The sequence below is a fragment of the Dipodomys merriami genome, unplaced genomic scaffold, assembly GCF_024711535.1.
Source record: "Dipodomys merriami isolate MVZ:Mamm:240054 unplaced genomic scaffold, mDipMer1.0.p SCAF_4, whole genome shotgun sequence".
NCBI lineage: Eukaryota > Metazoa > Chordata > Mammalia > Rodentia > Heteromyidae > Dipodomys > Dipodomys merriami.
Genome location: NW_027205603.1, coordinates 40,578,069 through 40,605,833, shown reverse-complemented (window position 1 = coordinate 40,605,833; position 27,765 = coordinate 40,578,069). Strand labels below are relative to the sequence as shown.

The 27,765-nt window shown below is 37.6% G+C and overlaps 1 protein-coding gene and 1 long non-coding RNA gene across 10 annotated transcripts in view; one reads left to right on the top strand and one right to left on the bottom strand.

The window, feature by feature from the left end:
• LOC138805777 (uncharacterized) overlaps positions 1-27,765 on the bottom strand; it is a 152,571-nt gene that overhangs the window by 25,691 nt on the left and 99,115 nt on the right. The window contains exons 3-4 of one of the 2 annotated variants that reach the window (XR_011365644.1): positions 25,257-25,388; positions 22,857-23,012 (exon numbers count right to left, since the gene is read on the bottom strand). This is a non-coding gene — a long non-coding RNA (uncharacterized lncRNA). Of the gene's footprint in view, positions 1-20,874; positions 23,013-25,256; positions 25,389-27,765 lie in introns of those variants that run through there. The other variant, XR_011365643.1, reaches the window with a different exon arrangement.
• Positions 1-27,765, top strand: part of Cpa6 (carboxypeptidase A6) — a 267,672-nt gene that overhangs the window by 158,180 nt on the left and 81,727 nt on the right. For 5 of the 8 annotated variants that reach the window (XM_069990860.1, XM_069990864.1, XM_069990866.1 and 2 more), the window contains 4 exons: positions 14,592-14,716; positions 20,565-20,679; positions 22,942-23,043; positions 25,961-26,065. In XM_069990860.1, the coding sequence (XP_069846961.1) occupies positions 14,592-14,716; positions 20,565-20,679; positions 22,942-23,043; positions 25,961-26,065 (447 nt within the window). Of the gene's footprint in view, positions 1-14,572; positions 14,717-20,564; positions 20,680-22,941; positions 23,044-25,960; positions 26,066-27,765 lie in introns of all 8 variants that reach the window. The other 3 variants (XM_069990861.1, XM_069990862.1, XM_069990868.1) reach the window with 3 other exon arrangements.

Genomic DNA, 27,765 nt, shown 5'->3' with positions numbered 1-27,765 from the left:
GGAGGTGGGAAATTCTATGATTTGGATGGGTTTTGTTCCTGTTGATTGTTTATTACTATATAACAAATATAGTAGTGATACTAGAAACTGTGTTGAAAATGAGCTATGCAACTTGGGAGAAGAGGAGAATTGAGAGAGGAAAACTGGAAGAAAGGAAGGGTGACCCTGTTCAAAGGAAATGCACTCATTACCTGACTTATGTAGCATAACCCATCTGTACATCACCTTTACAATAACAATGAAAAAGCAAATAGAAAAGAGAAATCTTGCCTAAATGACGCTTAATCACAACTGGTCCTAGAAAAGTTTTTGTTTACCCAGAAAGAGGAGGACGGAATGTCAGCACTTATAATTACCATGGAGTACTCCTCTAGAACATCAAATGTTAAATAAAGTATATTTGGCCTCATAAACTTCCATTTGTGCCAGGCTCATATTTCTACATCCATAAAATTCAGTGAAAAAACAACTTTAAAAAGACAGATTTTGTGTGTTTCTTAACCATAATATAACCAGATATTTTTATTGATATTACATTTCCTTTTTACTGGAGAATTCTTTTTACCTTCAGATGTATTTACTTATTTCTTTCTAATACTATTATTTTATAGTATTTTATGCTTTTTTTCTTTCCTTTTCTGCATTGTAGTATCTTGCATTACCTTCAAGTCTCACAACCCTCTCTTTATTGGTAATATAATTGTCTCAGATATTTGATCCACATCCACTGAGAGACACACCAGACTCTCTCCAGCTATTCCAAGATTCCCTGATTTATCACTTCCTCTTTGTTTGCAAGACTTCCTCTAAGCATTATTTTAGATTGTATGAAACTAGTATCTGAAGATGTTGATTCTATAATCCTGCTGTGTAGCTTTTGATTGTAGTAGATTGATAGCTCATGTGGGAACTCTTCTTCAACATGGCTTTAGCCATAAGAATTCTGAGTGGCCATTCTTATTTCCTCTTCAGAGAAGCTTCTCTTTAAGTCTTTAGCCCACTTATTTATCGGGCAGTTGTTTCTTTGAGGATTTGTTGTTGGGGGATTTAATTTTTTGAGTTCCAAGTATATTTTAGATCTGAGACCCTTGCCCTTTGTATGGCTAGTGAAGACCTTCTCCCAATCTGCGGGCTTTCTATTGATCATGAAGAAATGCTCAACCTCTCTAGCCATAAAAAGAAATGCAAATCAAAACAACATTGAGATTCCATCTCACTCCAGTTAGAATGGCTATAATAAAGAAATCTAATAACAACAAATGCTGGAGGGGATGTGGCCAGAAGGGAGCCCTACTGCATTGTTGGTGGGAGTATAAATTTGTTTAACCTCTTTGGAACGCAGTATGGAGGTTCTTCAAAAGACTACACATAGAGCTCCCCTATGACCCAGCAATCCCACTTTTGGGCATTTACCCAAACAATCACAAACAAGGCCATACTAAAGCTACCAGCACAACTATGTTTATCACAGCATTATTTACCATAGCTAAAATATGGAACCAACCCAGATGCCCCTTAATAGATGAATGGATCAAGAAAATGTGGTGTGTGTGTGTACACACACACACACACACACACACACACACACACAATGGAATTCTATGCCCTATGCCTTCATCAGAAAGAATAACATTGCCCCATTTGTTAGGAAAGACATGGAAAAAAATTATATTAAGTGAAGTAACCCAGGCCCAAAGAAACATAGGTCCCATGGTTTCCCTTATTTGCAATAACTAGTACATGTCTAGGTCAAAGCAGCAAAGGTCAAAAGTTATGTATATATGACCATATAAGATGATGTTAAGTAAAATGAACCCCAAGATAGGGACACAATTTTTTTTCTTTCTTGCTATTGTTTCTAATGTATTTATAATGTACTATGTGTTTTTTTTTGTTTCTTTGTATGTTTCTCCCCCATGGTATAACCCCTGTTTTCACTGTATTTGATTTTGGTGCCCTGAATCTTGTATATACACTTCTCTAATTTGGGGAGGGGAAGGAAAAAAACAAAATGCTTAAATAGTGATACAGGTTGACCCATTGTAACAATGAGATATACAAGACACTATGTTGAAAACAAACTTTACAACTTCAGCGGGGTTGAGGGGGGGAGGTGGGAGGGAAGGGATGGTAGGAGAAAAACAAAGGAGGAGGAAACAATGCTCCATAGGAAATGTACACATTACCTTGCTCATGTAACTGTAACCCCTCTGTACAGTATTTTTACAATAAAAAGGTACAAATAAAAAGAATTCTGAGTGGCTTAGCTTAAGGGTTTATTGTTCTCTGGAGTAGTAGTAGTAGTAGTAGTAGTAGTTCTTTGTAGTTATTACTTCAAAGTGCTTCTATATTGTCTTTTCATGACAGAGGGGGTGGGAAGAGTATATCTGCATTCCAAATTAAGGCCTTGTTCTTAAGCCATGTCCCAAGTCCTTTCTTGCTTTAGTTAATTTTTCAGATAGGGTCTTATGCCTTTTTCTAACTTCCAGCTTGGGACTGCCATCATCCTACATTTGACTCTGGTATAGCTAGGATCACAAGCATGCACCACCATGCCTCACTAGATTTTGAAATAGAGTCTCACTAACTTTTACCTGGGCTGGCCTCAATCCTCAAATCCTCTCAAGGGTAATAGAATTGCACCCTTATTGTCTTAGTCCATTGCCCATTGCTATAATAAATTACCTGTCACTGGAGCTGAGCACCAGTGGCTCACCTCTGTAATCCTAGCTACTCAGGATTTAAGAATCAAAGTTCAGAGCAAGACTGGAAAGACCAAACCTTAAAAATCTTATCTCCATTCAACTTTAAGAACTATGCATCTCAAAATTCAGGCAGCAAAGAGTTTTCCTTTTATAGGGAAGAGCAAGAAGACCAGAAAGAAGGAGTGCCAGAAGTAGAGTGAATAGGTACTTGATCAGACAGAAAAGAAAACACTGTTTCACCCTGAGATCAATTGATGATTCAGAACATTCACTTATGCAAGCGCTGAGATGCTAAATCAGGCCAAGGAGAGGTGAAAATTTAAAGTTCTGGAATGGAGAGAAGCATATGAGAGGTTTCATCTCAATTGGTCAGTAGAGCAAAATACAGCTATTTCTGAGGCAAAATATAGCTATTTCTGAGGCAAATATGGGAATCTGCAGGGTTCGTATATGCACTAGGCATAACTAAATGAGAGGGGAAGCTCTGAGTCAACCTCAGTTATATAAGGAAACCACAGTTCTTGCCATGACTTATCTCTAGAAGCAATGCGGTAGTGGAATTAATTTAACCATCATTATTGTTCAGGATCACAAGGCTTAGGTAAGCTTCAATATTGCCAGTACATACTCTCTCCTCTCTTATATCCCTGACCCAACAGCCTCTGTGTGGATGCCTCCTATTCCCACTTTCTTTCAGCCTTGGAAGAAAAGTTAACTCCTACTCTCAGTGTTTACACATAGACAACATCTTTCCTAGGAAAAGTATCTCAAACTAGCCCCAGAAATGTGACAGAACAGTGCTATGTCATCTCTCTGTAGATTAATAACATTGAACATGGTATTGCTTCAGCCCAGTCTCTTACCCATCTTGCATCTTCAACACTCCACTCAATGACCGTGATTCTACAGGCTACTAGTAAACATGAGTGTGTGTGAGGCGGGTGCCATAGCTTTGACCTTTGAAAATTAGCCGTTCTCTCTCACAGACAACTGAGAAGCAGAACAGTCTCCAACTCCTCAGACTCGTTCACAAAGGCTCGTTCCACGTGCTTGACCATGTCTACCTTAATGGTTTTTATATTTGTGAAGGAAAATAGAGTAAAATAATGGGCTGGTTTCCCTTTCATCTTCTTAGCTATTTTGAAAACAATGATTCCAATATAGGCGTTGCTATTATTTTCAATTGAATATTTATCTTGCTCATAGATGATTTATTAATACTGACCTATATGCCAAAATATGACTGTCCACTGAAAGGTAATATTTATGTTAAATGGTTGAATAAACATTTTTGCCCCTGAATTTCGGGGAAGGAAGAAAATTATGGGTGAATTTGAGGAATAGTTTTGTAGGATTATATAAACTTTTATACTGAAAAAGCCCTCATAACTAACATCATATAGAGTTAAAGGAAATCACATAATTCAACCTTCTGTTATAATTAGGAAAAGTAAACCTTTGAAATGCAACATATCAAAGTTTAGAGAAAAGCAGGAAATTTCTTTTGTGTCCCAAGTTGGACACATCTTTGTGTGAATTTTGTTTGATTTCTTTGGTTAATACATAGAATTCTTAAGTCAAGATCTGAAAGACAAAATGTGTCACAAAATCAGAAGTAATTTCCATTAAGTATCAAAACCCCAAAAAGGCCCAGAATTCTAAATGAGAATTCTCAATCATACTGTTTTTCTGACTGCCAAATGGAATATGTATTGATCAGATATCATGAAAATGTCTTCAATTTTTAAAATGATAAATCACCAGAAGAGGGTAAAGTAAAACCTTCTATTATTTGATGAGATGTACTCCAAGGACTCTTGTCTTCAAATGAATTTATTATTCAAGTGATACACCAGGTGATCTCTGATACATTATAACAATTTCACTACAGATCCATGATGAAAATGCTATCTTGACTCTCAGTGTGGAATTAAAGCTAGTGAAATTTTTATTTTCTTCATCTAATAAGTTTCCCTGATGGTCTCTAAGTTCTTAGTCCTTTCATGTAGAAGTCAAGAAATCTGCTTAGTACTTGTAAGTCTGCAAATGTTCATGGAGAATTCAGGAATAGTAGTGGATCTGAAAACCAAACAATATGTTAGTGTTTAAGAAAAAAATTCAAGGTGCCAAAGTCAGAAGCTTTAAGCTTCATAAATCCTCGTGGGTATGCAAATACAGGTCTACATCTCTTTCCATATCTCCTAAATCACCTCCTAGCTATACTGTCCTGCTAATGCTCAAAACTGTCACCCTTTATCTATCATACTCTCAGTTATATCATGGCCTAAGTAGAATGGTAATTGTCTTTAGAAAGGAAGAACCATACCTGAAGGCATGGCTCAAGTGGTGGAGCACTTGTCTAAGAAGCACAGAGCCCTCAGTGCAAACCCCCAGTATCACCAATAAAAACAACAGTAAAAATCACGAGGAGTCAGCCTGGCACTGACAGCTGAACATGTTTGTACTCAGAGCCGGCCTGGCACTCACAGCTGGCCATGTTGCTCCATGAAGCCAGCCTTGCTCCCATTTCTAGACCATAGTGTTCTATTAAAACCATTCCACAACTAGGCGCTGGTGGTTCATGCCTCTAATCCTACCTACTCAAGGAGCTGAAATCTGAGGATCCTGTTTCAAAGCCAGCCAGGGCAGAGAAGTATGTGAGACTCTTATTTCCAATTTACCACCAAAAAGCTGGAAGTGGAGCGTGGTTTAAGTGGTAGAGCACTAGCTTTGAGCAAAGAAGCTCAAGGATAGCACCCAGGCCTTGAGTTCAAGTCCCAGGACCTATACACAGACACACAAACAAACCTATTCAGCAGTTTGAACATCAGTCAAGGCTTCACCGTACCCACCAAGAAATAAGACAAAGCAAGACCATTGTATTCATGTCTAACTATATGCAAAAAAGTCTTTTATAAAAATGACAAAACTTTTCTCGCTACACTTCTCTTCCAATTAGAGCTTTAGCCCTTTTTGTTTGTTTCTTCTACTAGACAAAATCTAGCTATTAAATGCTAAGTAGAATTGTTCCTTTTCTTTACAAGTGTTCAGTCCAGAGATACCAATTTCCTTAACTCCAAGATCATTGAAGGCAAATCCAAATCCTAAAGTAAGTTCTTTCTTACACCCTTCATTGACATTACCTGTGTCTTTGTGTTCAATTTTCCTTATGCGACAAGCCAATAAACCCAGCTTTGGTTTTACTATATTAATGTCCTAAGAGCCTTTGATTCATGAACATCAGCAATCTTTTCAAATAAGTGAATTTAAAAAATTAAATAATTCAGGAAAATGTTAAGAATCTTTTCTTTTCCTACATGTCATCTAGTTATAAAAACTAGCGTTCAGCTTTGAAGATAATGAGGAAGGAAACTTGGGCACCAAACAAAGCTTTTCTCTTTTTACCTAACTTTGGAGAAATAATACTTGCCTGGTGATTAACATTGAAGCCACCAGTATTCAGTTACATAGAAATTTGCATTCTTAAGCAATACTTTGATTTGCACTAATCTAATTTCAATTACATTATTGAAGCCTAATGTGTCACCCAAAAGTTTTGGTAGTGGAATCTTAATGCCTCAAAACAGCAGTGTTGGAAATGGGGATCTCTGAGAGTTGTTTGGGTCATGAATGGATTGATATCTCGCTAATGAATTTGGGACTGGATTAATTCTTGTGGTAGTGACTTCATTTTCATAGGACCCACAGTGTGGGTTGTTCTAAATGCAGGCTGCTCCTTGCATTTAGCCTCATCCATTTGCCCTTTGCTTTCTGCCATTGGTTGAATCCATGTGAGATCCTTGCAGTAGCATATTTTTTGCCGGCCTCTAGAACTGGAAACCAACATAGACTTCTTGCATTTACAAATTATCCAGACTCAGGAATTCTGTTATAGCAATAGAAAATGGGCTAAGACAAGCCTTTACTGATTAAAATGATTATTTTAATGCCTAATTAGTTAATGGCCAATATATTTTCTTTTCTTTCTGAAGGAGGGTTATTGGGGTTCTTAGGGCTATGCTTCAGGAATAGTGATAACTTGAAATTTGAAAGAAAACATAGTGGGCAGGGAGGGAAAAATTAGTTCCAGAATTTTAACAGTCTCGCAAAGGTCTCTAGGTGATAGAAAATCCGCATCTCTGGCCATGTTTCCATCCTGGAAGTCTACTGATAATTTAAAATGTTGAGAAGTAAAACAAGGACAAATAATACAGCTAAACCACATAAGAATTTCTTCCTTTCTTTTTTCCTTTCCTAGTACTAGAGTTTGAACCGTGTTTGCTAGGCAGATGCTTTACCACTTGAACCACAACCCTAGCAGCATTTCTTTAACTATATGACTGCAGTGTCATGATAGTCATAAGAAGCAGGTAAATGTAACCCTAACAGGGAGCATATCTACAATTATGCCTAAATATTTTCAAAATCAAGAAGATTTATGAGTTAAGAAATGGGGTGAGTAGATAAAATTTGAAAAAAAGACCTTATTAATTTTTGGTGAGGGTAACTAGAATCAGGAAGCTAGAAATGCAGGGATTGAGAACCTTTATTCTGCTAAGGGTTATTTGTGTATTTATGGCACCATTAGAAGGCCATACAAAATCATCAATGTGGGCAGTTGATAAGAAGCATGTATCTCTATATCATTATATACCAAATGATTTCAAAGGCTTTACATGGCCTTATAGAGGTAGGGAATGTGAAGTAACAATCATAGAGACATTATATATTTACCTAAGGAGGGAAAAGATGTATTATTCCACCTATAAAATATATATTATTCAGTGCCTATTAAGTAGACGTAAGACACGAGTCTAAGCACTGGGAGATAAGGTTGAGAGGGGCAATAGCAAGCGGGGGGGGGGGGGGAGCGGGAATAGATTTTCATAATCTCTACTTTTATGGAGATAATATAATAGAAAACAGACATTAATACTTAACAAGGAAATGCAGTGAGTTGAATGGCAGGTATCAAAAGGACATGCTCATGTCCTAGCCAGAACTTGTGAAAGTGACCTAAAGTTAGCCAAAAAAAATTAAAAGGGATCATTTTAGATGGTATTAAGGATTTCAAGATGATGGAGATCACGGAGGTGCAATCTAAATCTAGTAAGCATTCCTAGATGGAAAAGAGAAGAACAGGTCCTCACAGAGGCAGAGACTGGAGTGATGGGATCACAGGCTGAGGAATGCCTAGGGCTGCCAGAGCTAGAAGCAAGGAAGGAGTCACCCTAGAGGCTTCAGTGGAAGTACTGTACTGACTACTTCTTAATTTGGGACCTCTGCTCTCTAGGCCTGTAAAAGAATGCCTTTCTTGTGCTTCAAGCACTTTGGTTTGTTGTGACTTACTAACACAGCCCTAGGAAAGTAATTAGAATAATAAAAATATGCAAATGAGATATAATTAAATGTGGTAGACTGTTGAAGAAACATATTTTAATTTGTGTGTGTGTGTGTGTGTGTGTGTGTGTGTGTGTGTGTGTGTGAAAATATCTCCCTGTATAGTCCACGCTTTCCTTCAACTCATAATCCTCCCACCTCAGTTTACCAAGTGCTGGGATTATAGATGTATGCCATCACTCCCAGCTTCACAATTTGAAGGAAGCAGGTAACAAAGGTTTGTTCTAAATGTGGCAGTCTGAGAAGCTTTTTAGCAAGCTAAATCCAAATCAGACTGTTTTAAGAGTAAATAAGCAAAATGCTTTTCAGTGTGTTAAGATTTTGTGTCTTCCATTGTAATAATGAGATGTACAAGACAGTATGTTGGAAACGAGCTTTATGATTTCGTGGGTGTTGGGGGATGGGAGGGTGGGCGTGGGGAGGGAGGAGTCAGGGAGGTGGGGAGGAAAGGGATGGTAGCGGAAATATAACAGAGAGTATAACAATTGCCCTCATGAGCTCATTACCTTGCTCGTGTAACTGTACAGTATCTTTACAATAAATATATATATAAAAAAGATTTTGTGTCTTAACATTGAATATGATTCTGTAAATCAAACACTAATCATCTACCAAGTTGATACCAAGTTTTCTTGTTTAGAAGTCTTTCCTATGATACCTAAGTACTTGAATAATCATTTTCTAAAGGAAAAAGAGGAAATAGAGCAGGATTGGGCGGTTCTATGCCTCTGTGTTATTTCACGTAGCTGGAAGGCTAGCCATCTGACAGAAATTGAAAGGCCGCCTAGACTCCATATCCACATACGGGACTCTCTCAGGGGCTTCTGAAGGACACTGAGAGACACTTGAACCAGGTGCACATGCAGCCCTAGGCCTGAGGCAGGGTAGTTTTCAAAAGTAGATCTACCAAACCAAGGGCTTAGTTCAACCTAAGGACCTGAAGAGCTTGATATTAGTATCACACTGAACTATAATTATATTTTTAATTGCAAGTAATTTTAACTTTGAATCATTTATCATTCAATAAATGCTCCAAGTAACAAGACACTGTTTTAAGTATTTTATATGTATTGATTCATTTAAGCCTATAAAAAATATATTATTCTCATTTTATAAATGAGGAAACTGAAACACAGAGAGCTAAAGCAAATTGCCCAAAGTCACACAATTCCTAAGTGGCAGGCTGCCTGCTGCTAGAAGTCATCCACATCACAACAAAAACAACAGCGACTAACATCATTAAATACTGATCTGCAAAAAGATGTAACTATCATCTTCATCCTACCATTGAAGAAAGGGAAGACCAGAGAGTTAGGGAACTGTCCTGAGAACCAAATGAATTCACCACCCCTACTGTTACTTCACACCCAGCCATTTGCCTTTGTGCTAGGAAACACACCTGCTTTGTTCATATTCTATTTCTTGCTTCCCTCCTCTACACTCTTCAATCCATCTCTACATTTGAATCTCCCCCAAATAAGGGGACAATCATCTTAATCAGAAACACACAAAATAGAACTTTGTCTTACAACTTATAGCCTTTATTTTTCATATGTGTTTCAAATAGCAATAACAACAAAAAACTATAGTTTGTGTTTATTTTTGTTAATATGTATTAATTGTGCAGATGACTGGGGTTCAGTGTGATATTGCAGCACATGGATAAAGCATGCACTTAGGAAATCAGAGCAATTTGAATTTCCTTCTCCTTATCATCTCTTTATGTTTAGAGCCTTTGAGTTCTTTCTTCCTACAGTAGATAATAGGCTATTGTAAACGGTCAGTCACCACACTGTGTAGAACACTAAAATGTTTTTCTTCTGTTTTTGTCCTCTTCCAGCCTCCCTTTATCCACTCGCTCACCAACATCCTTCCCAATCTCTACTCATTTCTATTCTTCATTCAAGTTGACTTTTTTAACTTCCATGGAGAAGATGTGGTACTTACCTTTGTGTCTGGCTTCCTTTACTTAACATAATATCCTCCAGTTCCATTCATTTTGCTGCACATAATAGTATTCATTCTCTTTATGCTGAACAATGTTTTATTATGTATGTTTACCGTGTATTACCCATTCATCCACAGAAGTACACCAATATTAAATTCCTATTATAGCTATGGTGAATAGTGCTACAATAAACATGATAATGAAGGTTTTCCCTTGGTATACTGACTTTATTTTCATCCAAACAAATTGCTTGGTGGACTTTTTATTTCTTTTGAGAAGTGTCTATTCAGATCATTTGTCCATAATTTAATTGATTACTTTTTGTTGTCATTAAATTCTTTCAGTTTCTGATATATTTTGCATACTAATCCTTTCTGAGATCAATAGTTGACAAATGCTTTCTCATATTATTTAGTTGGTCTCTTCATTCTGTGGTACAGAAGATTTTTAGTTCAATGTTATTTCATTTGTCTATTTTTGCTCTTGTTTTTGGTGCTTTCTGGGCCATCTCCAAGAAATCATTGTATATGTTAATATCTTGTGTTTCCCTATGTTTTCTTTCATAGTTTTATAGTTTCGGGTCTTACATTTATATCTGATCCATTTTGAGTTTATTTTGCACTGAGTGGCAGAAGCCAAGTTTCAGTCTTCAACATGTGGATATTCAGTTTTCCGGGCACCATGTATTAAAGATCTGTCTTTACACTGTGGTTTGAGTGCCATTGTCAAAATCAGTTGTCTATATGGGTGCATAGATTTATTTCTGGGATATCTGTTCTGGTCTTTTGATATATGTCTCTGTTTTATGCCAGCTTCTATGACTCTTTACTATGTCTTAAAATCAGTTATTGTTTTGCCTCCAATTTTGATCTTTTTGTTCAGGACTGCTTTGACTACTCAGGGTTTCTTTCCTTCTGTATGAATTTTCAATTGTTTATTCTAAATTTGTGAAAAACATCACTGGTATTTTGATGGAGATTGTGTTGAATCTACAAATTACTCTGGGTATTGAACAATATTTATTCTCCTACCCATGAAGGGAGTATGTATGTTCTTCAATTTCCTTAATCAATATTATGTAATTTTAATTGTAGAGATCCTTTACTCCCCTGGTTACTTTTTTACTTTTCTTCCTTTTTTATTATATATTATTATCTTTAAGTTTTACTAAGAGATTATTATTTAGCACACCTGCTTTTCTTCTTCTTTGTAACTATTATAAATGGTATTTCTCTCATGATATCTTTTTCAGGAAGTTTGAAATTGGCTTATTAAATGGTACTGATTTTTTCCCCATGTACTGGGACTTCAACTCAAAGTTTAAGTGCTGTCCTTAAGTGTCTTTTTCTCAAGGCTAGCACCCTACCACTTGAGCCGCACCTTCTCTTCCAGGTTTTGTGTTTATTTATTGACAATAACTGTCTCACAGACTTTCCTACTGAGTCTGGCTTCCTTTGAACTGCAATCCTCAGATCTCAGCCTGCTGAGTAGCTGGGATTACAGTTATGAGCTACTGGCATCAAGCACTCCTGATTTTTTCATGTTGGTTTTATATCTTGAGACTTTAGTGTATTACTTTATCCGTTAATCTTTTGGTAAGATCCTTAGAATTTTTATATATAGAATCCTATCTTTTGAAAACAAGAATAATTTGACTTTGCCATTCTTGTTTGTATGCCTTTCATTTAATTCTCTTCCTATTTGCTTTCTAATTTTTCTGGATTGGCATAATAAGTGAATGCCCTGATCTTATTCTTGATCTTACAGGAAATTTATTGATTTTATTTTAATTTGGTACAGTGTTGCCTGTGGCTTCATCATAAATAGTCTGTATTATGTTAATTATGATCTTTCTATTTTTTTCAGAAGTTTTAAGCTGAAGTAATGTTGAATTTTATAAGAGACTTTCTCTATACCTATTGAATGATCATGTAGCTTTTTGTTCATTCTTTGTGTGATATATTTTTGTTGCATCACATGTACTGAACTATCCTTGCATTTCTAGACTAAATCTTGACATGCTTGATAATGGTGAATGTGCAGTTGGATTCAACTTACTAATATTTTGTTAGGAACTTTAAAATATCTTTATTATAACTAAACTACTGATATATAATTTTATGTTTGATTCATTCCTTTTCTGACTTTGATTTCAGGATAATGCTGTCCTTGAATATCTTTTGAATTCTTGTTATGTGTTTTGCATCCAATAGTCTAATTCTCTGAAAGAGACTATTGATAATACCAATAAGAGAGTACCAGTCAGAAAACTGAAGTTTAGATACGTTCAAACCTCACAAATTTACACAGCCAATGCTGCCAGATCTTAACTGATTTTACAAATTACATTTTTTAGTTGTCTTTTATGTGAATTTCTTTTACCTGTCTGAGAATGTTATAATTTTATTGTTGTTTATTTGTGACAGAATCTCACTATGTAGCCTAGGTTGGCCTTAAATCACAATCCTTATGAATCAGCTTCTCAAGTAGTGGGTGTGCACCACTATGCTTGGTGATAATATTTATTTTATGATGTTAGTCTTTTCTAGGTCTTATTGTAGGGTATATTACTTTCATGCAACTTTTCTATGGGGAAGCTACTCTTTTCTGTGGGATAAGAATTCTTATTTTAGCATGTAGCTCAGAGAATAGTACTTACAGACTTATGTGTAAGGTGGTAATTCATAGTATTTTTAGGTACCTGTGGCTCTCCACCCTATAAAATAGAGCACATTTTTCTTGTATCCATTACTGAAAATGTTTCCCTTAATATAAAAAAATCCATCTTTGCCATTGCCTTAGAGGCAAGTCACAGGATTGACTAAAGGATTAGAAAATCTAATGTACAAAGGCAAGTGAAAGTTATCAACATGCTTTATGTCACAAAAGCTAGAATCCAACCATTCCTCACTGAAGAACAGAACAAGAATGAGACTGTGTCACAAGTGTAAAGGATTAAGAAAAATGTCTGACAATCTTGTTAAATGTAGACATGAATTAAATTAGGATGCTGTCAACTCTCCTCCTTTTGAAGACTTAGAAGGTTGATCTAGCTGTGCCTATTGAGGACAGTTTGGTGCAGTCCTAACTATATCCTTGCCCAAGGGCTGACAGATGGATAAAATGACCTCTTTGCATCCCTCCCAATCCCACACTTTTGTTTGCCTGAGATTGTGGATAGGCTTGTTAACTCCATCAGATATGCCCCTGCAAGTTAGCTAAGGAGTCTGCTGACTGAAAGAAAACAGGTGCATTCTTTGTTCCAAAAATAAAAGCCAGTTTACTCTGTTCCAGGATAGATTATTGGACATTGGAGTCCCTGAATCACAAAGTATATTTGATCTTCAGAATGCTCTCACAGAATGCCCATACTGACACAAGTGAAGTTAAAGTAACTAAATCTTACGTGATAAGAGATTAATCTTATGTGATAAGAATCCTCCTACAGGACCAAGAATAAAAACACAAGGAGAAGGACATCCAAAACTGATATCAAAAGACAGAGATGAGTCTAAAATTGTGCCTAACTGGAACTGTGGCTCTAACTTCCAGAAAAGATGAGGCCTCCCTCTCAGCTATGTTCTGTTATTCTTTCAATGAATCCAGAGCTCCTAGCAGTGGTAAATACTAGTCAAGGGACTGGGATCACAACAGTAACGGATACAGATGTGACTCCTGCTCTCCTACAAAATACTGAACAGGTAGTGAATGTATAGCAACTTATAATATGGGGGTGGGGAATCCACACTCAAGTAATAAACAATGATTGAAGTGCTATATGCACTTCGATGTATGTTCTGGGAAGTAACCAAATGCACAAATTCTCTGGCCAGAGTACATTCAGGTCAGAGAAAGGGACACAATGAAAGAAGCACAAGGTTCTGTAGCAACTATGACAGGAGACTTGACTTAGTTACCAAGACCTTCTGAGAAGGGAGGATTGTATAGATCTATGAAGACTGAATCGGAATTGGAGAAAGGCAGGTGTTGGGGAGAGCAACCACTTAGAGAATGTTTCTGAACTTTGCCTTGGTGGTGTAGCTCAGTGGTAGAGTGCTTGCTTGTCTTGTACAGAAGAGGAGCTGAGTTCAATCCCCACCATAATAAATGAGTTAAATGCTGTGAAATAACTGTAACTTTCTTGCATGGAAGAATGAAGAATAATTATACCCTTCAAATACTTATTCAAATATTTATGTCATAAGTAATTTTTAAATATCAATGTTGCTCAATAAATAACTTTAAAATAATATCAGAATTATACTTAAAACTAATTTTTTACCATTTTTCTTCTTTATCTTGTAACTTTAGTGTACTAGTCTTCAAACAATTACTTCAAAATTAAACAAATCTATATGGGTATGAAAAGGTATGCAGAGCAAGTCCAAGATTATACAGGAATTTTTCTCTGGTCATTTAAACATTGATTCTAATCCCAAAATGTGTTTGACTTAAACAAGAGAATGTATTTGACATTGTGACATGGATTTTTCCCACCTACATTGAATGTGAATTATAGGTTGGTTCCTGCACTACAGGTGGACCTTTGGCAGCCCAGCAGTATCTCCTATGTATCAGAGGGCACCATTACTGACATCCATATTCATCAAAATGCTTCTCGGGCTCTGTTAACCTTCTTACAGGAAGCTAACATCCAGTACAAGTAAGCACCCCCTTCCACTTGCTATAAAATTCATTTGTACTAAATTGAACAGAACAATCTTTGCATTTAGACTATTTATCAAGTGTTTACAACAGTGTTTTGCATTTTGAGAAAATTACTGTGAATACATTCACCTTCCATGATTTTATGAGTCTAATACCATTCTACTGTGACTAAGAAGTGATCAGTGTCAACATGAACTTTTCTCTGTGGGAAGAAAGAACAGCAGCCTGGCCATGCCAAGATGGTTGATGAGAGGACAAGGTTGTCTACAAAGGGTCATGACAGCCAGGCTAAAGATGAAACTTGAAATCTAGCAGGCAGTGGGGTCAAGGCAACCAACAAAGAAACACAGCAGTGGTGCATTATTGTAGTGGACCAAGCACGTCAGGCAGAAGAAAGAAAAGATGTACAAAGACAGGAAGGGGAAAAATTGTGGAAAGCCTTATTGCAGGGGAGGATCCCTGCTGCCCCTAAGAGGATATAAACAAGAGAGCCACAGGTCTGTGGGCACCAGGGATAATAGCAGTCCAGGCAGAGGATGGTGAATCCCTGAGTTTTCAGGGAAAATCTGCTGACTTCTCCTCTTGGTTAGAAGATAGGTTGGAAAAGAAAAAAAAAAAAAAAGACTCCAAATTTTCTAGCTTGGAGAAACTCAGTAGGCAGTTTTGAAAAGATTTGGATATTAGGAGGGGTTGTTGTTGTTTTGTTGTTGTTGTTGTTGTTGTTTTTGTTGTTTTTGATCAGTCATGGGGCTTGAATTCTGGGCCTGGGCACTGTCGCTCAGCTCAGTTCAAGGCAAGTGCTCTACCACTTGAGCCACAGCGCCACTTCTGATTTTCTGGTGGTTAATAGGAGATAAGAGTCTCATGGACTTTGCTGCCCAGGCTGGCTTTGAACTGTGATCCTCAGATTTCAGCCTTTTGCGTAGCTAGGATTACAGGCAGGAGCCACTGGTACCCTGCTTATGAGGGGTTTTTGAAGGAGAACAAGACAGTAAGTAGAAAAGAGAAAGAGGAATCAAAGATTTCAGCGAGAGAATGGACCATGGGGTTAAGTGCTACAATGATAGTTGGTATTGGAAATGATTTTCCTACAACTCATAGTGAGATTCGGCTGTTAAGAGTGGAAGGCAGAAGTGAATGGGAGGTAAGACAGACTCTGCTCTCAGCAGTTAGAATAAAGAAAGAAAGAAAAGACCACAAAGAGGTGTTGCTCAGAAGAGTTAGGATTTATGTAAGTAGGGGGAAGTTTAGGCATGTCCGGTGGCTGCAAGGAAGGACCAATGGGAAGGGAGATGAGAGGGCACAAGTGGAAGAGCAGGTCTGAACAGTGGAAGAATTCCTCATCCTTTCAGAATAAAGAAAGAAATGTGAGACTACTTAAGAGGATAGAGGAGAGTCCATAAATTAAAAGAGATCAAAGGTAATTATTTTTTGGAGGTGGAATAGTAAAATGTATACCTACTGAAAGTAAAGAAGCAAATGTTGAAGAATGTCACCAAGAACAAAATAAACAGGGTGATAACAAATAAGACCAGTTGCTACTGAAAAGGGAATACAACAATGATAGAGGGCTGGGGGCTTATAGGTTAGGAACATAGAAAGGACAGCATGGAAGAAAGCTAAAGCTTCCAGTGAGATGCTGGGTTATGTATTCATCCATGCATTCTAACCTGGAGGGAAGAGACTAGGAGGAATTATGGAACAAAGGAAGAAACTTTTAACAAAATGTAGGTTACTGGATGTTATAAACTCTAGGCTAGGAAGTTTATAGAGGGTAACAGCTCCAGAAGCTAGTGAAGGAGAGGATGGCTGAAATGGAATTTTTTTAGGTGGAGATTGCTAAGCCTACTGTGGGTAAGTGTGAAAGGAGTAAATTACCAGAGAATGACCATAGCTGCCTTGCCTCTCCTTGGCTGACATGCAGATTGGAGATGAAAGGCATAGTGAAGAGTCACAGGAAAGCAACTAGAAGAGGCTGAAGGGAGGGCAAACTCTTTCTGAAAGTTACAAGATTAATGAGGAAGCAGGATAAGGGACCAGGACAATTTTGGCCCCATGGTAGGTAGGAAATAAGATTTCTGATGGAGCAAGGATATGAAAAGGAAGAATTCTCTAAAGAGCCTGAAGGATATAGGAAGGTTGTTTACAATGGAAGAGGGACTCTAGAGACACAAGAGAAGGGAGGTAGGGTGGAGAGAACAGATGCCCCATGGAGGACCTGGCAAGAGGAGGTTCAGTATAGAGAGACGGCAAGCTGAGAGGCATGATAGTAAATGAGTTTCATAGCCTATCCCCATTTCAATAGCATGTTGTATTACCACAGCTGGCCCCCAAAGTTCCTGATGGTGCCTGGGGAGATTTAAGGTGAGCTACTGGCTCTTGGGGATTGGGGGCCAAAGGCGAGGATCCTAAGCTCTTTAGAAATCTGGAATAAAGGGTAAAATTATGGCAGTAACATCCCTAACCCAAATAAATATTGCCTTTCCAGAAAGACCCATGCAACCTTATTAAAGTACCAGTAAGCTTTTTGTAGAAAGGTTTCATCAGTGTTTCTGGAACATAATCACAGCTGTGCATAAAACTATTGTTCATATTGCTCACATTTTCATCATTGCTGTGGCTTTGAATGCCTGGCAGGAAAGAGCTTGCCAATTATACCTATAGGTGTCCAGTAACAATGTACATGTTTCATTAATTATTGTTCAGTAGAAAAGAACATAGCAGTTAGTTTTAACAAGTCTCTATTTTGCTATTAAATATAGGTCATGTAGACCCGATATGGAATATCACACTTTGTGTCCCAGAGAATTGAGTCAAAAAAAGAAGTATTTTTAAATCAGGTGTCTCCTCATGAAGAACAAGTATTTAGAATGATTCGTTTTGTTGGACCCAAGATAATAACATAGAAGAGTCAATTAATTTCTGTAGACACGGTAGGTAGACATCATTTTAATTGACTTTGATTATTATAGCCTAGGGTATTTTCAAAAGAGTATCATTTACTCTGTATAACTAAACATAATATATCACTATAGTGATCTTTAAAGTGGAGATAATATGACCCAGGTGTCTGGCCCACAGGTAGCCAACCTGTCTCCATGAGATGATCCATTTCGCCATTAAAAAATATTCTGTTATAAATGCCTATAAAAACTGGCAATGAAATTTCCATTCTGGAGGGCTCTTCCTACTCTGTAGCTTTGTACTAAGTGATGGCATCATTTAGAACGTTTTTAATAGGTCTGTCACTAGTACAGAAATGGATCCACTTGGTTTAGCGCTTGTTAACTATAAAGAACTAAAACGACTACAGCTTAGAAGACCATTTTGGAATTTCAATCACAGCCTTCTTTCTCATCAATATACTGGTTTCCAATCAACTACTTGACCAGGACACTGGGGTTGGGGCTTCCATATTGCAATTATTTTTTTAATTTAAAGTAGGACTCTTAGAATTTTTATTAGAGTGCAGACTAGATGACTGAAAAGAGAGCTATATTAATGAGGTAGAGCTGCTATAACAAAGTAGCTAGGCATTTTGAGTTGGACACTGAGAAGGAGATTCTTGTGGGGATTGACAGCTTTCAGAAATTTGTGTACAATTTGTTTTTCTCCTCGTGGTTTCCTGGGATAGGGAAAAGGTAGCTCAGAGAAATAATCCTGGGAGGAAAACATACCTGAAGGTTGACTGCAGTAGCTAGAATATCTGCATCCTTTCTGACCACTCAGGTTCTCTCCCACCACAAGGAAGTTTGGAAGTCAGTTTCAGAGCTCGTTTGGCTCTGAAGACCAGACTTAGCAGTATTGTCAAGTTCTTCAGCCCGTGCACTTAGCCATCTGTAACTTTCTCTCTTTGGAAAGAAAGAAAACTGGCATGAACAGTGTCTCACAACTTAGTGTTGCATGCACATTTTGAGCCACTACAAGTAGCTACCAGAAAACCTACCTAGCTTGGCTCAGCCTTACTTCCTCTTATTTCTAAAATGTTGCCAACTGCAAAGTAAAAAACTGAAACAAAAAGACCAGTCAATGCTTAGGTGCAGTGAGTGCTCAACAAATAATAAGTGAGTAAACTCAAAAGGGCTGTCATACATCGGAACATGCCCCTGAATAAGTTGACTTCTGAATCATAGACCAAAAATGGTTTGTTTTTTCTTTGTTTTTGTTCATACTGGGGCTTGAATGCAGGGACTAGATGTTGCCCCTGAGCTTTTTTGCTCAAAGCTATACTCTAACACTTGAACCACAACTCCACTTCCAGCTTTTTGATGGTTTATTGGAGGTAAGAATCTCATAGGCTTTCATGCCAGGGCTGGCTTTGAGCTGCGATCCTCAGATCTCAACCTCTTAAATAGGATTACAGGTATAAACCACTAGCACTTGGCCAAGGGTTTTGTTGTTGTTGGGGCTTTGTTTTTGTTTTTTAAATGCAGGTACTATGGTTGAACTCAGAGCCTGTGAGATATTCCTTAGCTTTTTGCCCTTCAGCCTAGCACTCTTCCACTTGAACCACAGATCAATCCACTTTTGGCTTTTTACTGTTTAGTAAGATATAAGAGTTGGACTGACTTTTCTACTCAGGTTGGCTTTGAATCACAATCCTCAGCTCTCAGCCTCCTGAGTATCTAGGATTACAGGCATGTATCACTGGTGCCTGGCCTAAAAACTATGCATATGATTCTTGATAATCTTTTTTATCAAGTGGTTTATGTAGATCATCCTTGAAAGTTATTTTAAAAATGTTACTACATGCTCTAATTACACTTACACCATTAAGCAACAGGTTCTTTTGGAAGATAAAACATGAAACCAAAGCTTTTTAGCCACCTGCCATGCCAAGAAACATCAGCACAAGGCTCTTTGTCATCTAGCCACCTTATTGGCATATGGTTCTCTAGTTAGCAGTGACCCATGGGTACTAGGAAGACAAGTCTGAACCTAAGGCATATGACGTCAAGAACACTGATGGATCAGGTAGCCCATTGTAAGGAGCCCAGGATCCCTTACCCTGTACTCAGCCTTCAGTTTCCTAACTAAACTTCTTTTCTTTTAGCTTTCTTGCTATTGTTAGGGAAGCAAGATAACTTTGGCTGCTCCAGCTCTGAGTATTTCTGCACTTTGCTCTTAAGAACTGTAGCTTCTTCCTTCCTCTCACTTTTCTTTCAGAGCCTTAGGGAGCTGTGCTGGGTGTTAGGATTAGCACAGTCTCCATGAAGACAGAACTATGAACAGGTAGAAACAGCAGGAAAGAGGGTCAAGTGTGGGCATGGAGGCACAGCAGAGGCTCCGTTTTCATGGCATCACATTGGACTTAGAGTCCCAAGATTGGCATTTGGGTTCACGTTCCAAGTTCAGATTCTGGCTTAACTCTTTTGAATCTCAGGTTTCCCATTTGTAAAATGGAAGTTACAATAGCATCACTATGCAGAGTTATTAATGAAAATCATGCATATAAAATACATCGTGCAGTGCCTGGCCCCTAGCAAGAACGCAACATAAGTACTCCCAGCCATTGTTGCATAGTTGTAGCTACTCACTCAATGGTAGCTGTGATTATAACACTACTATTATTTGGTGACATCTGTCTGTAATTCATTCATTACACCATGTATTTAACAGTTTTTACTTCCAGAAAAAAAAAAGAATGTTTTCTCAACATTTGGTATTTTTAGAAATGTCAGTCTTGGCGGTCCTTTTTCCTTGCTCATCATGGAACTTGGGGCCCTTCTCTGTTAGCTATTCATTCCTTGTGCCTGGGATTATTTTTGGTGCTGCCTATTTTGGGGGGGGAGGCTTTAGAATCTTACTGTTTTTTATCATCATCTCTATTATCTCAAATCCAGGATTCTCATCGGAGATCTTCAGGAAGCTCTGGAAAATGGAAACAGCTTGGGAACACAGAGAAGGAGAAGATCCCTGTCTAAATATAACTATGAAGTGTATCACTCCTTAGAAGAAGTAATCAAACGAATTTCTTTTTTATTGTGAAAATACTGTACAGAAGGGTTACAATTACATGGGCAAGATAATGATTACATTTGTTATCAAGCATTGTAGCCTCCTCCTTTGTTTCCCCTTCCCATCCCTTCCCATCCTCCCCCCACCCAATCCTCCCCGCTCCCCCCTCCCCCCCACCAAAGTTGTAAAGTTCGTTTTCGACATAATGACTTGTACATCTCTTTGTTGCAATGGGTCCACCTGTATCCCTATTTAAACGATTTGTTTTTCCCCTTCCCCTCCACAAATTATACCGACATCAAATACAGTGAAAGCAGGGGTTATACTGTGGGGGAGGGACATACAAAGCAACAAAGAAATAATCTTATAAATGTGTTAGAAACAATCGCATGAAAGAAAAAAAAACCTTTGAATACATATCTTAGGGTTCATTTTCCTAACATCAAAGGAACTTTTATTACCCTTTTTTAAGTTAATTTTTGTCATTCAGGTGTAGGAATTGAGAAGGAAACATTACAACATAGACACGGGCTCTGGGAAGACCCCATGTACATAGCCCAAACATATCCATTCATTTATTTCTTCCAGTGAACCCTTTGCTGCTATCAAAAAAATAACAAAAATTTGAATTCACCTGCTTTGCTCAATTCACTCATATAAAGAACATGGGAAGTACAAATAAAGAGTGAAGTCATATGGTGAAAATTAGAACCTTAAAAAACCTTGAGCTAACAAGAATTTGAGAACAATGCTTTGCTTGAAAGGCATAGTTAATACTTGCCCTACACCCTTTGCAAAGTTGAGACTTCCCAAAGACCAAGTTGCATTAGTGATACCTCAGAACCTTTGCCTACTTAATCTACCTGAGAAGCTCATAGCTTACTTCAACCTTACCACCAAATCTTTAATGGTTCATCTGACAATACTGTCATCCTCCGAATTTTAGGTAAAACAAGATGGTAGCTCTTTCTACTCTCCTAAAATGAATCAAACGCCTCTGCTCACCGACTTTTCACATATCACATGCTCCCATAATGCACAAGGGTATAACACTTTTCACAGTTCTTATATTCTTGTTTGTTTAACTAATGTCCTCAATCCTCTACTCTGAAAGTTCCATGACAGCAGAAAAGTTTTCTTCCTCCATCCCCAGTGGCAGGCAAATCAAGTCCTCCAAGTTGTTGACAGAATAAAGAAATACATACATTTCCATATTTCCCTTGAATCAATCAAAGGAATGCCAGACTCAAACCCAATGAGATGCCCTTATATTATAATGAATATTTGGGTTTTGTTGATAACAAGACTCTTGAAAACCCTTTTCACATAATCCATGTCTCAATTACACTTTCTAGAAGCTTGAAATGAGGATTGTTGGGAATGTTTTTGATAATTTTACACATCAAATTATTGTGAGCATGCCCTTGAAAAAGTAAAATTCCAAACATGGCTGTAGAAATGCATATAGAAGTGCTTATACATTTATGAAATTAAAATATGAAGAAAAGAAAATAAGGGTACGTTTCAAAATATATTTTCTCAGAACAGAACCTCTTATACCACAGAACAGTGGGACATTTTTGTGTCACTTCTTCCTTCCTTACATGTCTTTTCAGTCAAAAATGTCTCCCACCTTCCTAGGCATCTTATTCATCCATCTCAAATATACCCTTTCCTGATGATAGCTAAGTGTGTGCAAATGTGTCATCACCTCAGGAAAATGTATTTCTAGTATGCCCTCCAATATGTGGTTCTGTAGAATAACCTTGAAGTGCAAAAGAGAACATCTTTTCCTTAGAATTTTCTGGTCAGCGGCAAATTACAATATTCAGGATTTTGGAGACACATTCAAGTAGTTTGAATGGTTTGCCAGAAGCTGATTTGTTTTTCTTCTCACCCTAAATGCTTGAAAGAAATGGAAATCAATTTGGATTTTTTCATAAAAGAAACCAGAACATATCAATTAATTTTCTGAAAAATACTCTCATCAGGATGTTAAGGATACACAGTAGTAGAAAGTATGCTTTAGAGAATTAACAACATGGAGATATGAACTATTATTTAGGAAGGCAGAAAATGACATGTAATTTTAAGTATCCAAAAGAAAATTAAAGATAGAAGATTAGGTTCTTCTCGATTTTCTATTCCGTGGGTGTTCTCTGAATTCTAAGACCCACCGTTGTCTTTTCTGTTTCCTTTTGTTCTGTAAAAGCTCCATGGGTCTGGGAGTGTCTGAGACAGTTTTTGTTTCTCTGCTTTTAGATTCAGTGTTGGATGCATCATCTGAATAACACTCGTTCAGACCTCATTCAGATGTTCTCTATTGGAAGATCCTATGAAGGAAGAGCTCTCTTTATTTTAAAGGTAAAAAGAACTTATTAACTAAATAAACACATTTATTTTTTAATTTTAATTTATGGGGGAAATGAAATGAGCTTGTCTACCATCATGCAATTAATATCAGTTTAAATATATATATTTACTATGGTAGTAAATATATTATATATAAAATATATATGATATTATATTACATTGCTATATTGCATATATATATATACATATATATATGTATATATATTGGCTTTACCAATTACCCAAATGTCCAGCCCTTTTTTTCTGCGCTTATCTTTTGGGTAAGGTCTCACATATTTTGCCTGCCCAATCTTGCTATTTATGCTTCCCATATAGCTGGAATGACAGGTACCTGCCACCAAATCCAGCTTTTTTTTATTGAGATGAGGATCTCGCTAACTTTTATGCACGGGTTGCCTTTAAACCACAGTCCTCCCAACTTCTCTTGATTAGCTTTGATTATGAGCTTAAGCCACCACACCTGGCCTTTATCTGATAACAAAGAAAAAAAGCCAGGTCCTGTGGCTCAATCCTGAAATATTAACTATTCAGGAGGCTGAGATCTGAGGATCAAGGTTCAGAACCAGCCAGAGTAGGAAAGTCTTGGAGATTCTTATCTCCAATTAACCACCAAAACATCAGAAATGGAACTGTGACTGGAGTGGTAGAGCACCAATTTTGAGGTGGAAAAAAAAAGCCAAACAAAAATGTAATCCCTACGTTCAAGCCTCAGTAGCAGCACAAAGGAAAAAGGGCAGTGTATTTTTGAGTCATAGTTATTGTTATTCGTTATTGAAGAGAATATGTGAAATACTCAGTATTATTGGTACAAATTACTTGTGAATTGGTACTACTTAAGATGGACAATGCAAAATCATATAACTGCAGAAGAAAGTATTCATTATGTCCTTCCTTGGTGTTGAGTTCTCTTCCGCTGCTGACTTGCTGTTTGCCATCTCTTCTTAACCAAACTTCTACTAAGATATATCCATACTGTTCCTACTTCCTTACCCTCCATTCAGACTTGGCTCACTGATGTTGTCCCCATAACTTCTTAACAATTCTTCTTGCCAAGGTCAATAATAACTCCTAGATAATTCTTGTCCTGCTTTCCGGCCCTCCCTGCAGGTCTCATTTCTTGGTGCCCCCTACCTATCCTTTCCTTGGGTTCTGTTATTCCTCAGGATTCCACTCTCAACTCTGCTGAAACTCCACAAGCACTCCCAAATTGAGAACACCTGATCCATAGTTTCAACAATCTTTCCAAATCCTTCTATATAGTTATAGATCACTCTGGAGCTTTGTGGTGGAGGTGGTGGTAGCAGTGGTGATGGTGGTGGTAGTGGTAGTGGTGATGGTGGTGGTGATTGTTAGGGCCTTATGTTTGTTCAGCTTACTTGCTCAGCTGACACTCTACCACTTGAGCCATGCCTCAAGCCAAGCTTTAACTGGAGATGGAGTCTTGGGTATTTTTCTTTCTGGACTAGCTTTAAATACCATCCTTTGGAGCTCAGCCTCCTAATTAGCTAGTGTTACACGCATGAACCCAGCGCCCATCCCACTCCTGCTAGACATTCTCACATGGGTATTCACAAAAGCACCTTAGGCTAAGGATTCCATCTCTACCCTCCCAATAAAGCACATTGAATAAAATCTGAAATTCCTCTTCCTTATTATAATTAGTAGCACCAAAAACTCACAATTCTTTCAGATTGGTTTAACCTCATCTCTTACCTCACTGCTTACTTCTGTGTACTCCCTGGACTATTTCAAAAGTGGCCTCCACACTGCACTTCTTTACACTTTTGTCTCTAGTCCATTCAATACACTGCTGACAGTGTGAGCTCTCTAAGCATGTACATATATGCACACACACACACACACACACACACACACACACACACACACACACACACACACACACAAAAGCCTTCTAGAATAGGGGATGCAGCCTGATCTCTTGTATGTGGTATCCAGGACTTCCTGTGTTCTGCCTCTGTATTCAACTTCATGTGCTGTCTCTTCCTCAAAGCACAGAACATTTCCTCCAAAATGGCATCTTTGGATTCTCTTTCAGACCTGAGGTGGCTTCCTCCAACATGTCTGCCAGAAAAGCTTCCCATCTTCTCAAACACGTGTTCTTCTGAGAAACCTCTGTTTATTCCCTTAAGAATATTTGACACAACAACCAGAATCCCAATATTTATTATCATAAATTGTCTTACCTTTGCCACTAATGTGCAAAATCTCTTTTCATCTCTGATTCACCAGGGTTAAGAGAAGGTCTGACTTTTGAATTTATTTTCTGTCAGGTCCAGTGGCTCACACTTGTAATCCCAGCTGCTTGGGAGGCAGAGCTAGAAGAATTATGGTTCTGGGTCAGCCTGTGCAAAAAGTTAGAGAGAACCTATCCAAAGATAATAATAAGCTAGGTGTGGTGCCTCACACCTGTAATCCTAACCATAGAGGCATAGATATGAAGATCACCATCTGAGGCCAGCCCAGGCAAAGATATGAGATCCTATTGAAAAGCAACCAAAAGCAAAACAGGCTGCAGGAATGGCTCAACTGGTAAAACCTCTGCCAAACAACAGTAAGTCCCTGAGGTCAAAACCGGAGTTTAAAAAGTTGTAGGAATAGGAGAGGATGGAATCTAGCTTTTTACTCAGTGGTCATATACAATTAAAATGGAGATGGAATATTACTTGTGTATTTTCAAGTCCTTTGGCTGCAATTAGGGCAGTAATTTTACTGTTTTATAAACAAGCCTTGACTTCCAAAGTAGATAGAAAATCTCTATGATTTTTATGCATTACCTGATGAACCCAACTACAGTGAAGAATTATGTTGAAACCTTATTAAATGCTACTGGTCAGTGATGCTTAAACTAAAAGTCTGAGTAGGTCACTACAAATGCTCTTGTTTTCAGCTGGGCAGGAAGTCACAAGCTTACAAAAGAGCTGTCTGGATGGATTGTGGTATCCATGCAAGAGAATGGATTGGTCCTGCCTTTTGTCAGTGGTTTGTAAGAGAAGTAAGTTAAACCCTTTCACGATGTCCATTTCAGCTAGTTGGTACTGTGTTTTCACTCTGCTTAAGGAACAAAGTAGGAATCTAAACCCAGCAATTCATGATTGAATGATAACAAAACCTTGATTTTGTGCTACTTTCTTAATTCAGAAGAACTCCAAAAAGCCTTGCTCAGTTTCTCTTCACCTCTGTCCTCAGAAGTAGGGAGGCTTTTGTTTATGTGTGCTCACTTAGTTAAAGAGAAAGAAGCTGGGTTCTAGAGCCTTTCTAAATTTGTGACAAATTATAGACCAATCATAACAACAGATACATGACAAAAGTCTGAAAATATAATTAAAACAATTTCCTATACTGTACATAGCTCAGAAAGTCCGATATCACTTGACTTCCCCCTGAAGATGATATCACATGTAGAGCATACCAATACAGAGGTGAACAAGAGGTTACATTGTGCCCCCTGTAATATCTTGCTGTGACTTAGAACCAGATGATCTTGAGTATCGGTGCATATATCATTCTCTACTTCAGCTTTCTTTTGTAATCATTATAGCAGTGATCCATTTTCAGATGTTTTGTTTGAATCCTGAGCCCTCAGAGCTGATATGATAAGTTCCCTTTATAGACCAACTCCAATAGAGTTCCCCCTTTAGACCAAAACTGGGACCCTACCTCCACATCTGATACTTATCTGCACGTTGTCAAGAATGGAATGACTTTTATTTGGTTATAGTTTAATTTGAGTTGTTTTGAAAATGTAAAAATTCTTAAAAGAAAACCAACTCCTTGTTATGAAAGAGTCTAAGGAAATAAGGATCTTAGAAGGCAGCCTGCACATTTCTATAGTCCTGTACTTATAAGAAACCATTAATGACCCTAAGTATATATGAATACATTTCAGCTATATTTCACTGTATTCTGTGGGGAGATGATGTGCCCTATGTGGGTGTGTGACTTTGAAGACTCTCCTGGGTGTTAGAAAATATTCTTTACAAGAGTAAACCATGTATTGTTTGACAATTCTCTCTGCCACTATCAAACTCCCAAAAGTATCCTTAATTTTATAGGTGTTATATAACAAAATGGTCTAAAACATATTTCCATCCCTGCTCAGATGATTGAATGATTCAAATTCTCTTAATGTTTCATCCTGCTTTAAAAAATACAAAAGTTCATAAGAAACTGTTCACTCTATTAATTTATATCAAATACTCAATTTTACCTAACAACATAATATCTGCTGTTTTATGTTTGGATGAAAAGAAGAAAATGGTTAAATTCAGAAGAGCTTTGTCTGTACAATACAGTTCTGTATATTATGGGAGGATTTTAGAATGTAACTCCAAAGAATTCCAGCTCAGGTTCATCTATAAAATATGTAACATCTCTCTTTTTGTTTTCAAAATCTGAATTTGCCTTGTTGGTATACTCACCATTAGTGCTATTCCTATATCAACTCGAAGGCCAGAAACTCTATCTTGTTCACTGACAAATCACCAGCATGAGGACCTCTCTATAGTACTGAAGAGATGTTCTGATTCATGTTAAGGAATGGGTAGGACATGCATCTAATGGTAATGATGTGGAAAGATTTGGGTAGTGACCTTTCATAGAATGTGAATGGGACCACCTGGATGTGTACAGAGTATAAGCTTCTAGCTATATGTAGAATCCCTGTAACCTGAGCTGAATTTCACATGAAGAGAA